We start from the raw sequence: 15,426 nt of genomic DNA, 5'->3' as shown, positions 1-15,426 counted from the left end.
TCGACATGTGTCGCCAGGAGTGAGTGCTCTGGCATTGAGGTCACTGTCGGCATCGCCGACGCCTGTTTCAGTGGGTCGGTAGTTGTGTACTTGTCGACAGTAATCACTGTAGGGGAGACACAGTTAGTATGTGGCCGACTCTGTCGGCACCAGCTGTTTTTACTGGGTGTAAATTAACATGCAGTAACTAGCTTAGACCGGTATATATATATGTTTATATGTATGTATAGATATATATAGATATAGTATAGATATATATCTGCCTCTCCTGCAGTGCACATGGTTTTGCCCAACTGCTAAAAAATTTCTTGCTGCGATCAACTTGGAATTACCCCCATGGTGCGGTTGCCATGGGCCTGTAGCCCGTGCACAGACATAGGGGGAGTGTTATTAAATTTATTTATATATACTTCCCTGGGTCCCCTCCGGGTTGCATGACTGTTTTGCCTGCTTACTACTCCCTGCTGTCGACGAATACTTGTTTTCTGTCGACCATACTGTTTCCTAGTAGATCCACACCTGGGGCGTTCAGTACATGGTCATACACATTCAGAGCCCTGTTTGATCTTCCAGTGTGGATAGAGTGGTTTGAGAACTCGGATAATAGTTCTGCCAAAAGTGGTTTTGGTGTTTCGCAGATTCCTGCCTGTTTGATGCCTGTGGTTGCTTAAGCATTGAATGATTCAAGGTCTCTCGATGTAGTCAGGGCTTTGAATATTTCTGTCGCCAATTTGGCTCAGATTGGGGAATCAAAGGCTCGAATTGTTCGGTATGCCCCAGCGGGTTTGGGGCGCCTGTGTTTCTGCAGTCTGTTACAAGCCGAGTCTGTGATACGATTCGGCGTGCTTGTTCTACGACTGGATTGCCGTTACCGAAGTCGGTAGTGACCCATTCTGCTAGGTAGATGGGGTCTGCTTGGCGGATGCCCGAGGAGTCTCGCTGGTTCAACTTTCCTGAGCGGATACTTGGTCGGGTTCAAACACTTTGTCTAAGCTATACAAGTTTGATACCCGGGCTGATGGGGACCTCATGTTTGCTCAATCGGTGCTGCAGAGTCGTACGCACTCTCCCGCCCGGTCTGGAGCTTTGGTATAAATCCCATGGTCCTTACGGAGTCCCCAGCATCCTCTAGGACGTTTGAGAAAATAGGATTTTAATACCTACCAGTAAATCCTTTTCTCTTAGTCCGTAGAGGATGCTGGGCGCCCGTCCCAATGCATACTGTGTCTGCAGTTATTGGTTTTGGTTACACTCCGGTAGTGTTTTCGTTTATGTCAGGCTGTTGCTGGCGTTGTGCATGCCTTGGCAAGATGTGTCTTATTATTGGGTGTGTTGACACACTGGTTGTGTTACATATTCTTTCAGCATGAGGCTGTGTATTGTTCATGCCGTGGGCTGGTATTCTTTTGAATGCCACGTTCTGCGGTATATTCGTGGTGTGAGCTGGTATGACACTCACCGTGTTTAAACAATAAATCTTTCCTCGAAATGTCCATCTCCCTGGGCACAGTTTTCTAACTGAGGTCTGGAGGAGGGGCATAGAGGGAGGAGCCAGTTCACACCCATTGAAAGTCTTATAGTGTGCCCATGTCTCCTGCGGATCCCGTCTATACCCCATGGTCCTTACGGAGTCCCCAGCATCCTCTACGGACTAAGAGAAAAGGATTTACCGGTAGGTATTAAAATCCTATTTTATCTAGTCTGCCTGAGAACCTGAAAAAGGGGAGGCCAAAACTCCCAGGTCTAAAGGATTACTGCACATAAAGGAGTGTCCCATTTTTGCCAAAATTCTCCGCACCGGAACCACTTCATATGGATAGACAAAGCTTTAGAGGAGTAGCTACAATCCGCCGTCTCAAATAAATAATGCTTGTGGATTTTAGTTATAATTACTGAAATGTTAGGTATTGATGCAGATTTCCACAGCTGAGCAACAGCGGCTTTAGTAGCTGTTAAAATATGTCCCATAAGATAACGGTCCCCCTGGGACAATTGTTCCGGATAAAAATGAAACAATGCAGGTAGGGCAGTGGTTCCCAAACTGTGTGCCGTGGCACCCTGGGGTGCCGCGGGACACTTGCAGGGGTGCCTCAGGTTGGTGGTCAAGGACCAATTCAAACTATTTATTGTCAATTTAATAGGCAAAACCAGTGCTGATGGCTTCCAGTTATAAAATATGTGGACAAACAGAAGCAAATCTTGTCCCTCACCACATAACTGACTCTCTAAGGATGACATATAAACATAATTTATTTTCATCTAATATTTTTTTCGAAATTTCTCAATAAGAAACTTGTGGCCTAGGGGTGCCGTGAAAAAAAATCTGACACCTCCAGGGTGCCGTGACTCACAAAAGTTTGGGAACCACTGAGGTAGGGGATCCTTAGGAATATCAAAACCCAAAACAGCACTTATCAAATGAAATACTTCTGGCCAGAGCGGTTTCAACAGGGGGTATAAGCAGAAAATGTGATAAATATCCCCAATAGAGCCACAGTTCTTCCAGCATGAGAAATGGAATGCCAAATCTTATGTTGTCGCTCTGGAGTGAAGTAGGCCCTATGGATTTGTTTGAAGAACGTTTCAGAGTGATTAATGCATTTAGAGATTTTAAAGCAGGTATTGAAACTTATATCCCACTCTTCCTCAGACATAAGATTTGGGAGATATCTTTTTCCCATTTAAATTGACATGAGAGCTTCCCTCGAACTCTGTCCGACAGTTGGTATTTATACCACCATGCTGAAGAGAGTGAAAACAAGACACAACCTGAGGGTGAAAATGCATCTTCCTTATTGGTAGGGGCAAATAGCTCTGCATCCAGTGACGCAGTTGTAAATATTTATAAACGTCTCGAGACGGGATATTGAAATGATTTTGCAGGAAAAGGAAAGAGACTAGACCATCATCTAAGAGACTAGACCATTATCTCATATTACATCTTTTAGAGAGGACAGGCCCATCACCACCCAGGAGACTAGTTGTAATGTAGGAATCAGAGAAGCTATAGCATGAAGGGATGGGAGGGAAATCACCTCACTAGAGGACACAAATCTACTCCATATTTGAATTGTAGTGAGCACTGCCTTACATGCACCCAGGCTTGGGGGGTTTAGTGAAGAGGGGAGCCATACTAGATCAGTCAGATTAAAAGGTGCTAAAATAACTTTTTCTATAAGTATCCATGGTTTTAGGAAGTCCATATAGAACCAGTCTCTAACCTGGCTCAATATACAAGCAGAGTGATATACCTCGATATCCATTGCTCCTTAAAAATGGATTCTTTGGTATCATACAGGGTAGATTGCAGAAAATGTGTGCCCAAATACTGTATCTCACCAATCTGGCTGTGTGACAGGCGTGAACAACCAGATTGCAGTTTGTGTGATTGGTTTTACTCCCAACACGTACTATATGGGATGTTCTTGATGTGACATCTTGGCTGGGCATGCTGCACAAACTGAATTAAGGAAAACTTATTTTTAAAACACGCTAGAGACGATAGTGTAAGTCAGCTGGCTAGAGAAGTATTTCAGTGGTTTTGTTAAGCATTGCAGAACATTATAAATAATACAGTTGTTGTCTGCCCTGCTAAATCCTTCTACACAAATGAGATGAATTATTTAGCATTTGTGCTGCAATAACTGGGTCTGGCTGTACCACGCTGCTTCAAATCGCATCTGACATGAGGAAGAGACTTGTGTTTCTTAAAAGCCACCAATTTAGCGGTAGACTTTGGGCTAGTGCACAGTGCAGTCATATGTTGTTTGACAGGAGAATGTCAGTGAGACAGATTCACATAGATGTCCACTCTACATAGGCAGTGATATACCCCTTTGTGCCGAAGGAAGGGGTAATCACTGCTACAGTACCTCATGTTTAACAATAGGGCTACGGCAGAGGAATGATAGATTTCTCCTGCAGGGGTTGTATCCTGACCGCCGGGATCTCGACTGCCGGCAATGTAACCGCATCCCTCCTGCAGTCCCTCTAACCTCACCTGTTGCCACAGTCTTCATTGCTGGAGAAGGATCTTCTGATCTCTTCCCACAGCCTGTGTGCTCCTCTTGCCCAGCCGTTGCATATTTATTCTGTGTATGTACTGCTTGGTGACCGCCCATGTATAGGATCAAAGCTCGCATTAGAGATAGTGATCACTATCACCCTAATACAGGTTATTTTTGCTAACGTTGAATAATTTCTGCCATCACTGATAAACAGACCCCATAGTTTGTATATGTGGATTGCATAATATAATGTCTATCACACAGTATGCATTCCCCTGTACTATGACATTAAACAAAGTAGAATTTTAAGACGTAGGGCTATATTCAATTGATGTCAGAACCTCTCCTACGGAGAGGATCCGACACGTCACTATTCAATGCTGGGAGGAAATGGTCAGCATTATGACAATGCAGACTCGACTTGATTACAAGTCGAATCTGCATCAGTGGCAAACTGTCGAAAACAGCCGCGTTTTCGACAGAAACACATGGATTGGCGAGTAACTTGCCGATCCACGTGTTTTCCGACAAGTGACAGTTTTTTTGGCAGTCGAAAAAAAACATCACTTTAATTGAATAGGTCAAATGCAAATTCGACCTAAAACTGTCCAAAAGTGCACTTTTGCCGACTGTTGGAATAACCAGCATGAATTGAATATTCCCCTAGAGCATCAGGAAGCAGTATGAACGCCGGAATAATAGCCCCAACCCTTATGGACAGCAGGATAGGAAACTGGGTCCACGCTGTCTCTCTTACAAGTAAAGGAGCAATAGTGAGTTTAGGGACCCACCTACAGTACATCTACACACCCAGCACAGGTGATCAGACAAAGCGCTTACCTGTTATTGGCTGATAGTAACTCTGTTTCCTTTGTTACAATAAACTGTACAGAAATGTTCAGTGTAGAGCAAACTGATTCCCAGCACTCGGTTCCGTTGTTGGCTAATGACATTAATTTTTTCCCTGTCCTTACCTGAACTGTGGTTGGTTATTCAGTAAAACATGAGCCAAAGATTCTCTCACACAAAACTAGAAGAGTCCATCATGGAGTGGGATATGAACTGTACACTTGCAAACCAGGTGCATAGCCCTGTATTGCATACTAGCCACCAGGCACTGGTGTCTATATTGTACATTAGCTATCAGAATGAACTGTGAATTACCCACTAACCACTATGTATTGGGTTTGTATTGTACTCTAACTACCATATATTGACTCTAGTGTACTCTAAAGACATGATTATATATCAGAAGGATTAAAGCAGCAAATAATTTCCCTGTTGCCCTAGTGGACTTGAAAATCACTCGCCTACTGCAAGTAATGAAAATAGGGAGTGAAGTATTACTATAGGTATAGCACTCTTGTGCTGAATTACCCTAGTTAATACATATAGTTAGAGATTTCCATATGCCTTATTATAGTTGTTCATATTTTATAACTGTAGAAGGAAAATACATAGCAAATGCACTTTCAACTCACAATTGCTGCATTTTCTTTCCATGTGTAAATTATTATGCATTATAATCTAACAGGGATCACTTTGCTGGTATGTTCAGAAGAATGCTTTAAAGCTGTGCTTTGTTAAATATTTTTTAAAAAAATAGTAATAATTACTTTGTTCATTCCGGCAGAGGTCACTCCATCTTATCAGATGGCTTTGGGTTTAGGATTTCTCTATATCACATCTTCTTACAGTATTTGGTGTCTTTCTGTCTTCTGTGTTCTAGAACCACGAAGATAAAGAGTGGAAGTTTGCCCGGGCCAAGCTGTGGCTCAGCTACTTTGATGATAAATGTACGCTCCCTCCACCCTTCAACATTTTTCCTTCTCCCAAGACTGTTTGCTATTTGTTCAACAGCATGAGTAAATGGATTTGCTCTCATACACCATCAGGAAGGGTCAAGCGTCAGAACAGCCTGAAGGTAAAATATTTTCAGAGTAATCTCTTTCTAAATAGTGCCAGACAGCAAAACATCCAACTAATACTGTAACTTTATATCAGAGTCTAAAATATCACTCCAGGGATTCTAGAAATATGCACCAAGACTTTGCAGACTTTCATATGACTTTGAAAAATCTTCAGCAATATGTAATACTTTTTCTTAAGATAAATGAATTGAAAAATGGGGATGTAGTTATGTTACAGGCGGTCAGGAGACCGTGGGTCACATTACCGACGGCTACAACCCTCCCTTCTATAAATCCCAACAATGGCATGCAGACTACCAGGGACTATTCACACTCGTAGGTGTCCACGACTTCCATAGCGCAGCAAGCCCGCAAGATATGTTTCCACCGGGATCCCCAGCGGCGGTAACGCATACCCAACCCGGAAAATTTATACATGTATGTATGAAACATGCACTCCTTAACATTACCTTGCCATCTGTGAATTGGGTGTTGTATGTAAGGTCGACAGTAAGTAGGTCGACAGGGATGCTAGGTCAACAGGGTCAAAAGGTCGACATGAGTTTTTGGTGGGGGGGGGTTTGTGTAGTTTTCTCCGTACAGTGGGGGTCATTCCGAGTTGATCGCTTGCTGCTTTCATTCGCTGCGCAGTGATCAGGTAAAAAATCGGCACTTCTGTGCATGCGTATGTGGTGCAATGCGCACGCGCATCGTATTATTCATCATTCTGAGGAAGCTGCTGAGTTTACTAAAGGCAGAGAAACGCGTAAGAGAGGAGTGTGACCCACGGCTGGGGATCTCCGTTCTACCATCACTCCCTGCTATTGAGCGTGAGGACTGTGCGGCAATACTTTCTGCACTGAGGGTGAGACGTCTCCTCAGATGCGGGAATCAAAGGTCTGAAGACACGCTGGAGTGAGACTTTCAATAAGCGTGGCCACGCGGGACTGATAAGTATACTTTGAAACATTCTCTATGAATGGGAATTAGTAACCAATTATACATCAAATAGTTCCGCTTGCTACATATTGATACAACTGGAAACAGTCACTGAGCTTGTGATTTATCTTTTCAGCTTGCTAATGGAACAGTTATCAATGCTTTACTAACCAGTTCTTGCTTGTAGTTCATGGTCATAACTGGAATCAGACGCTAAATACGCCATTAACGATTTCATCTGGCCATCTGATTTCAATTGGAACTAGGCGCAAATTACAGTCACTAACCATTTCTGCTTGGCTACTAAAACTTATATTGATTATTCTAAGCCTTTTTAAGCTCAAGTGATTGGGATTTTACAGTAGTAAATTGAGAGATAAAGTTAATCATGTGGTTTTAATTATAATTGTTACATTTATTAATACACCGGCCGTGTGGTTATGTATTGTGTGTTTGATTAAATGTTTTATGTCTTTAATTATAACTGATCTGGTCAGCGCTTTATTATATTTGTTTGGTTGTATTATTACAACGAACTATGTAGTTTCACGCAAGGTCTAGCGAAGCTTTTCAGTCGCACTACTGGCTGCAGAGTGATTGACAGGAAGTGGGTGTTTCTGGGTGTCAACTGACCGTTTTCAGGGAGTGTTCGGAAAAACGCAGGCGTGCCAGGAAAAACGCAGGCATGACTGGGCGAACGCAGGGTGTGTTTGTGACATCAAAACAGGAACTGAATAGTCTGAAGTGATCACAAGCGCTAAGTAGGTCTGGAGCTACTCTAAAACTGCACAAAATTATTTTGTAGCCGCTCTGCGATCCTTTCGTTCGCACTTCTGCTAAGCTAAAATACACTCCCAGTGGGAGGCGGCTTAGCGTTTGTACGGCTACTAAAAACAGCTAGCGAGCGAACAACTCGGAATGACCCCCAGTGACCGGGAACCCCAATTAGTGCACCGTGTCCCCTCGCATGGCTCGCTTCACTTGACATGCTTCGGACAAGGTACCTCGCTCCTCTACCGCTGCGCTCGGCACAGGTTACCATTCCCAATTGTAGTCTACGTGGATCATAAAGTATGAAAAAGTTCAAAAAAGGAAAAAAAAAGTGAAAAACGAATTTCGACCTTTTGACCTGTCGACCTAGAACGTGTCGACCTAGAAATCCTGTCGATCTACTTACTGTCGACCAATAGCGGTCAACCAAAACATTGTCGACCTACTTACTGTCGACCTAAAGACCGGATCCCCTGTGAATGAACATGCTATTAAGCAATTCCTCCATCTCCATTATAGGCAACTGAAGCCATAATTCCACATCTGTAGCACTTGGTAGTAAGAGAATGTGATATACTGTAAGACAAAAAGCTCACACCACAAACCAGAGCACCTTAACTTGCTGTGTCATCACTTGTCCTGCTCTAGTGTTTGACTCTACAGCAGAGGTGTAGCTAGATGCCATGGTGCCCGGAGCAAGGGTATGTTTTGTCGCCCCCTCCACTGGTGAATGTTACATTTGAAAAAAAAAAATATATATTTTCAACTCTTAAATTGGTGACAGGGCTGGTTCTAGACTTTGTGGAGCTCAGGGTGAAAGTTTCCTTTGGGCGCCCATATGTTAATCAAAAATATAGGGTTGGGGCTTCATGGGGAAGGGGCATGGCCACAGAATAGTCACATTACACCACACAGTAGTACTCCTCTTATACACTTTATGCCACACATTAGAGCCCTTTATACAAGTTACACAACACAGTAGAGCCCCTTATATACGTTATGCCACACTAGAGACGCTTATACATCTTACTAAGCAGTTTCTATTGCAGAGAGTGGTGCTGCAACAGCCGTGGCAGAGATATGTGCTGCAGCAGCCGGGACACAGAGAGAGGTGCTGCAGCAGCTGGGGCATAAAGAGGTGCTGCAGCATCGGGGGCAGAGCGTGGTGCTGCAGGACAGAAGTAACAATGCTGCACAGCTACAAGCAGACAGTGAGACACATAACAAGGGTGGCAGAGCTCCAGCATGTGCCGCTGTCAGTGTCTCCTTCTGTCGCCTCTGACCTACCCTGTTCCTTATTGAGTCTCCGAGTCAGTGTGCACCACCTCTGCTTCTCATCCTCCTGCTCTGCGGTTGCTGTATAGCGGTACACTGTATAGCGGGCGAAAGGAGGGTGGAGTCAGGCGGCAGAGCGCCCTCTTATTTCTCTATCGTCCTAGTGGATGCTGGGGTTCCTGAAAGGACCATGGGGAATAGCGGCTCCGCAGGAGACAGGGCACAAAAAGTAAAGCTTTAGGATCAGGTGGTGTGCATTGGCTCCTCCCCCTATGACCCTCCTCCAAGCCAGTTAGATTTTTGTGCCCGGCCGAGAAGGGTGCAATCTAGGTGGCTCTCCTAAAGAGCTGCTTAGAAAAGTTTAGCTTAGGTTTTTTATTTTACAGTGAGTCCTGCTGGCAACAGGATCACTGCAACGAGGGACTTAGGGGAGAAGAAGTGAACTCACCTGCGTGCAGGATGGATTGGCTTCTTGGCTACTGGACATCAGCTCCAGAGGGACGATCACAGGTACAGCCTGGATGGTCACCGGAGCCTTGCCGCCGGCCCCCTTGCAGATGCTGAAGTAAGAAGAGGTCCAGAATCGGCGGCAGAAGACTCCTCAGTCTTCTAAAGGTAGCGCACAGCACTGCAGCTGTGCGCCATTTTCCTCTCAGCACACTTCACACGGCAGTCACTGAGGGTGCAGGGCGCTGGGAGGGGGGCGCCCTGGGAGGCAAATGAAAACCTATTTTGGCTAAAAATACCTCACATATAGCCTCCGGAGGCTATATGGAGATATTTAACCCCTGCCAGAATCCGTTAAAAGCGGGAGACGAGGCCGCCGAAAAAGGGGCGGGGCCTATCTCCTCAGCACACAGCGCCATTTTCCCTCACAGAAAGGCTGGAGGGAAGGCTCCCAGGCTCTCCCCTGCACTGCACTACAGAAACAGGGTTAAAACAGAGAGGGGGGGCACTAATTTGGCGTTAGAAATATATAAAAAAGATGCTATAAGGGAAAACACTTATATAAGGTTGTCCCTATATAATTATAGCGTTTTTGGTGTGTGCTGGCAAACTCTCCCTCTGTCTCTCCAAAGGGCTAGTGGGTCCTGTCCTCTATCAGAGCATTCCCTGTGTGTGTGCTGTGTGTCGGTACGTGTGTGTCGACATGTATGAGGACGATGTTGGTGAGGAGGCGGAGCAATTGCCTGTAATGGTGATGTCACTCTCTAGGGAGTCGACACCGGAATGGATGGCTTATTTAGGGAATTACGTGATAATGTCAACACGCTGCAAGGTCGGTTGACGACATGAGACGGCCGACAAACAATTAGTACCGGTCCAGACGTCTCAAAAACACCGTCAGGGGTTTTTAAAACGCCCGTTTACTTTAGTCGGTCGACACAGACACAGACAGGGACACTGAATCCAGTGTCGACGGTGAATAAACAAACGTATTCCTTATTAGGGCCACACGTTAAAGGCAATGAAGGAGGTGTTACATATTTCTGATACTACAAGTACCACAAAAGAGGGTATTATGTGGGATGTGAAAAAACGACAGTAGTTTTTCCTGAATCAGATAAATTAAATAAAGTGTGTGATGATGCGTGGGTTCCCCCCGATAGAAAATTATGGGCGGTATACCCTTTCCCGCCAGAAGTTAGGGCGCGTTGGGAAACACCCCTTAGGGTGGATAAGGCGCTCACACGCTTATCAAAACAAGTGGCGGTACCGTCTATAGATAGGGCCGTCCTCAAGGACCAGCTGACAGGAGGCTGGAAAATATCATAAAAAGTATATACACACATACTGGTGTTATACTGCGACCAGCGATCGCCTCAGCCTGGATGTGCAGAGCTGGGGTGGCTTGGTCGGATTCCCTGACTAAAAATATTGATACCCTTGACAGGGACAGTATTTTATTGACTATAGAGCATTTAAAGGATGCATTTCTATATATGCGAGATGCACAGAGGGATATTTGCACTCTGGCATCAAGAGTAAATGCGATGTCCATATCTGCCAGAAGATGTTATGGACACGACAGTGGTCAGGTGATGCAGATTCCAAACGGCAAAAAGGTGTATTGCCGTATAAAGGAAGAGGAGTTTTTTGGGGTCGGTCCATCGGACCTGGTGGCCACGGCAACTGCTGGAAAATCCACCGTTTTTACCCTAAGTCACATCTCTGCAGAAAAAGACACCGTCTTTTCAGCCTCAGTCCTTTCGTCCCTATAAGATCATATCTGCCCAGGGATAGAGGAAAGGGAAGAAGACTGCAGCAGGCAGCCCATTCCCAGGAACAGAAGCGTTCCACCGCTTCTGACAAGTTCTCAGCATGGCGCTGAGACCGTACAGGACCCCTGGATCCTACAAGTAGTATCCCAGGGGTACAGATTGGAATGTAGAGACGTTTCCTCTTCGCAGGCTCCTGAAGTCTGCTTTACCAAGGTCTCCCTCCGACAAGGAGGCAGTATGGGAAAAAATTCACAAGCTGTATTCCCAGCAGGTGATAATTAAATTACCCCTCCTACTACAAGAAAAGGGGTATTATTCCACACTATATTGTGGTACTGAAGCCAGAAGGCTAGGTGAGACTTATTCTAAAAAATTTTTTGAACACTTACAAAGGTTCAAATCAAGATGGAGTCACTCAGAGCAGTGATAACGAACCAGGAAGAAGGGGACTATATAGTGTCCGGGGACATCAGGGATGCTTACCTCTATGTCCCAAATTTGCCCTTCTCACTAAGGGTACCTCAGGTTCGTGGTGCAGAACTGTCACTATCAGTTTTAGACGCTGCCGTTTGGATTGTCCACGGCACCCCGGGTCTTTACCAAGGTAATGGCCGAAATGATGATTCTTCTTCGAAGAAAAGGCGTCTTAATTATCCCTTACTTGGACGATCTCCTGATAAGGGCATAGTCCAGGGAACAGTTGGAGGTCGGAGTAGCACTATCTCGGATACTGCTACAACAGCACGGGTGGATTCTAAATATTCCAAAATCGCAGCTGATCCCGACGACACGTCTGCTGTGCCTAGGGATGATTCTGGACACAGTCCAGAAAAAGGTGTTTCTCCCGGAAGAGAAAGCCAGGGAGTTATCCGAGCTAGTCAGGAACCTCCTAAAAACAGTGCATCATTGCACAAGGGTCCTGGTAAAAATGGTGGCTTCCTACGAAGAAATTCCATTCGGCAGATTTCACGCAAGAACTTTTCAGTGGGATCTGCTGGACAAATGGTCCGGATCGCATCTTCAGATGCATCAGCGGATAACCCTATATCCAAGGACAAGGGTGTCTCTCCTGTGGTGGTTATAGAGTGCCCATCTTCTAGAGGGCCGCAGATTTGGCATTCAGGATTGGATGCTGGTGACCACGGAGCCCAGCCCGAGAGGCTGGGGAGCAGTCACACAAGGAAAAAATTTCCAGGGAGTGTGATCAAGTCTGGAGACTTCTCTCCACATAAATATACTGGAGCTAAGGGTAAATTTATAATGCTCTAAGCTTAGCAAGACCTCTGCTTCAAGGTCAGCCGGTATTGATCCAGTGGGAAAAACATCACGGCAGTCGCCCACGTAAACAGACAGGGCGACACAAGAAGCAGGAGGGCAATGGCAAAAACTGCAAGGACTTTTCGCTGGGCGGAAAATCATGTGATAGCACTGTCAGCAGTGTTTCATCCCGGGAATGGAAACTGGGAAGCAGACTTCCTCAGCAGGCACGACCTCCACCCGGGAGAGTGGAAACTTCATCGGGAAGTTTTTTCCACATGATTGTAAACCGTTGGGAAATACCAAAGGTGGACATGATGGCGTCCCGTCTGAACAAAAAACGGGACAGGTATTGCGCCAGGTCAAGAGACTCTCAGGCAATAGCTGTGGACGTTCTGGTAACACCGTGGGTGTACCAGTCGGTGTATGTGTTCCCTCCTCTGCTTCTCATACCTAAGGTGCTGAGAATTATAAGACGTAGAGGAGTAAGAACTATACTCATGGCTCCGGATTGGCCAAGAAGGACTTGGTACCCGGAACTTCAAGAGATGCTTACAGAGGTTTTATGGCCTCTGCCGCTAAGAAGGGACTTGCTTCAGCAAGTACCATGTCTGTTCCAAGACTTACCGCAGCTGCGTTTGTCGGCATGGCGGTGGAACGCCGGATCCTAAGGGAAAAAGGCATTCCGGAAGAGGTCATTCCTACCCTGGTCAAAGCCAGAAAGGAGGTGACCGCACAACATTATCACCACATGTGGCGAAAATATGTTGCGTGGTGTGAGGCCAGGAAGGCCCCACAAAGAAATTTCAACTCGGTCGTTTCCTGCATTTCCTGCAAACAGGAGTGTCTATGGGCCTCAAATTGGGGTCCATTAAGGTTCAAATTTGGGCCCTGTTGAATTTTCTTCCAGAAAGAATTGGCTTCAGTTCCTGAAGTCCAGAAGTTTGTCAAGGGAGTATTGCATATACAACCCCCTTTTGTGCCTCCAGTGGCACTGTGGGATCTCAACGTAGTTCTGGGATTCCTCAAATCACATTGGTTTAAAACCAGTCAAATCTGTGGATTTGAAGCATCTCACATGGAAAGTGACCATGATCTTGGCCCTGGCCTGGACCAGGCGAGTGTCAAATTGGTGGTTTTTTCTCAAAAAAGCCCATATCTGTTTGTCCATTCGGACAGGGCAGAGCTGCGGACTCGTCCCCAGTTCTCTCCCTAAGGTGGTGTCAGTGTTTCACCTGAACCAGCTTATTGTGGTGCCTTGCACCTACTAGGGACTTGGAGGACTCCAAGTTGCTAGATGTTGTCAGGGCCCTGAAAATATGTTCCAGGACGGCTGGAGTCAGGAAAACTGACTTGCTGTTATCCTGTATGCACCCAACAAACTGGGTGCTTTTGCTTCTAAGCAGACTATTGCTAGTTGGATGTGTAATACAATTCAGCTTGCACATTCTGTGGCAGGCCTGCCACAGCCAAAATATGTAAATGCCCATTCCACAAGGAAGGTGGGCTCATCTTGGGCGGCTGCCCGAGGGGTCTCGGCTTTTACAACTTTGCCGAGCGGTTATTTAGTCAGGGGCAAACACGTTTGTAAAATCCTACAAATTTGATACCCTGGCTAAGGAGGACCTGGAGTTCTCTCATTCGGTGCTGCAGAGTCATCCGCACTCTCCCGCCCGTTTGGGAGCTTTGGTATTATCCCCATGGTCCTTTCAGGAACCCCAGCATCCACTAGGACGATAGAGAAAATGAGAATTTACTTACCGATAATTCTATTTCTCGGAGTCCGTAGTGGATGCTGGGCGCCCATCCCAAGTGCGGATTATCTGCAATACTTGTACATAGTTACAAAAATCGGGTTATTATTGTTGTGAGCCATCTTTTCAGAGGCTCCGCTGTTATCATACTGTTAACTGGGTTCAGATCACAGGTTGTACAGTGTGATTGGTGTGGCTGGTATGAGTCTTACCCGGGATTCAAAATCCTTCCTTATTATGTACGCTCGTCCGGGCACAGTATCTAACTGGCTTGGAGGAGGGTCATAGGGGGAGGAGCCAGTGCACACCACCTGATCCTAAAGCTTTACTTTTTGTGCCCTGTCTCCTGCGGAGCCGCTATTCCCCATGGTCCTTTCAGGAACCCCAGCATCCACTACGGACTCCGAGAAATAGAATTATCGGTAAGTAAATTCTCATTTTTTCCAGCGCCCGGAGCTCGTGCTCCACTGGAGCTACCCTCGCTACCCCCCTGCTCTACAGATGTGTCCTCAAACTGTACATCATTGCTGCAGTCACACCAAACAGCCCCTCTTGGCGTGCCAGGCCCCGTGAGACTATACTACTGTAGCATTGGGAGTCTTTTAGGTCGAATATGTGTCTTTGTTGTAATGCGATATGACTAGAATGCTCCAGGAGACTGTGCTGATTAACTTAATATGCAACACTTGTATAACTATGTGGGACTGAGGGGGAGATGTATGTACTAAGCAGTGATAAAAGTGGAGAAGTGAGCCAGTGGAGAAGTTGTCCATGGCAACCAGTCAGCTGCTCTGCATACTTTTATAGAATGCAAATTATAAATGTTATGTCAATGCTGATTGGTTGCCATGGGCAACTTCTCCACTGGCTCACTTCTCCACTGTTATCACTGCTTAGTACATCTCCCACTGAAGCTCTGAATTTGAAGTGGTATGATACAGCACCTGTGGCTTTTTTCCATTCCAAGTTTTGTTGTGCTTTATATACAGACTCGGTTGTGTTCTAGACCTGGATCATTCTAGTTGTAATGACTAAGACACATTTTCGGCCAAAAAGTCGCCTGTCGCTAGCAGCGTCTGCAAGGTGATTGGCGGTGGTAGGCGTTGAGTGGGTGGCGATGCGGCATTGTGGAGACATGGCGGGCAAAATTGGGGGGTGTCAGGAGAGTTTTAGATCAGACAAAAAAAATGGCGCTGCGCTGGCAGGGCCTTGATCTGTACTGGGCGGCCCCCAGCATGTGAGTAGATGGACACAGATCTTGCTGTAGAATCCAAGATCTGTGTCCATCTCT

The 15,426-nt window shown here is 45.8% G+C and overlaps 1 protein-coding gene across 3 annotated transcripts in view; it reads left to right on the top strand.

Annotated features, from left to right (window-relative positions):
• TRPC1 (transient receptor potential cation channel subfamily C member 1) overlaps positions 1 to 15,426 on the top strand; it is a 394,953-nt gene that overhangs the window by 356,215 nt on the left and 23,312 nt on the right. For all 3 annotated transcript variants that reach the window (XM_063915992.1, XM_063915990.1, XM_063915991.1), the window contains one exon: positions 5,737 to 5,931. In XM_063915992.1, coding sequence (XP_063772062.1) covers positions 5,737 to 5,931 — 195 coding nt within the window. The remainder of the gene's footprint in view (positions 1 to 5,736; positions 5,932 to 15,426) is intronic.

This window comes from Pseudophryne corroboree, chromosome 4 (assembly GCF_028390025.1).
Source record: "Pseudophryne corroboree isolate aPseCor3 chromosome 4, aPseCor3.hap2, whole genome shotgun sequence".
NCBI lineage: Eukaryota > Metazoa > Chordata > Amphibia > Anura > Myobatrachidae > Pseudophryne > Pseudophryne corroboree.
The sequence above is the reverse complement of the archived record's forward strand: the minus strand, read 5'-3'. Positions and strand labels throughout refer to the sequence as shown.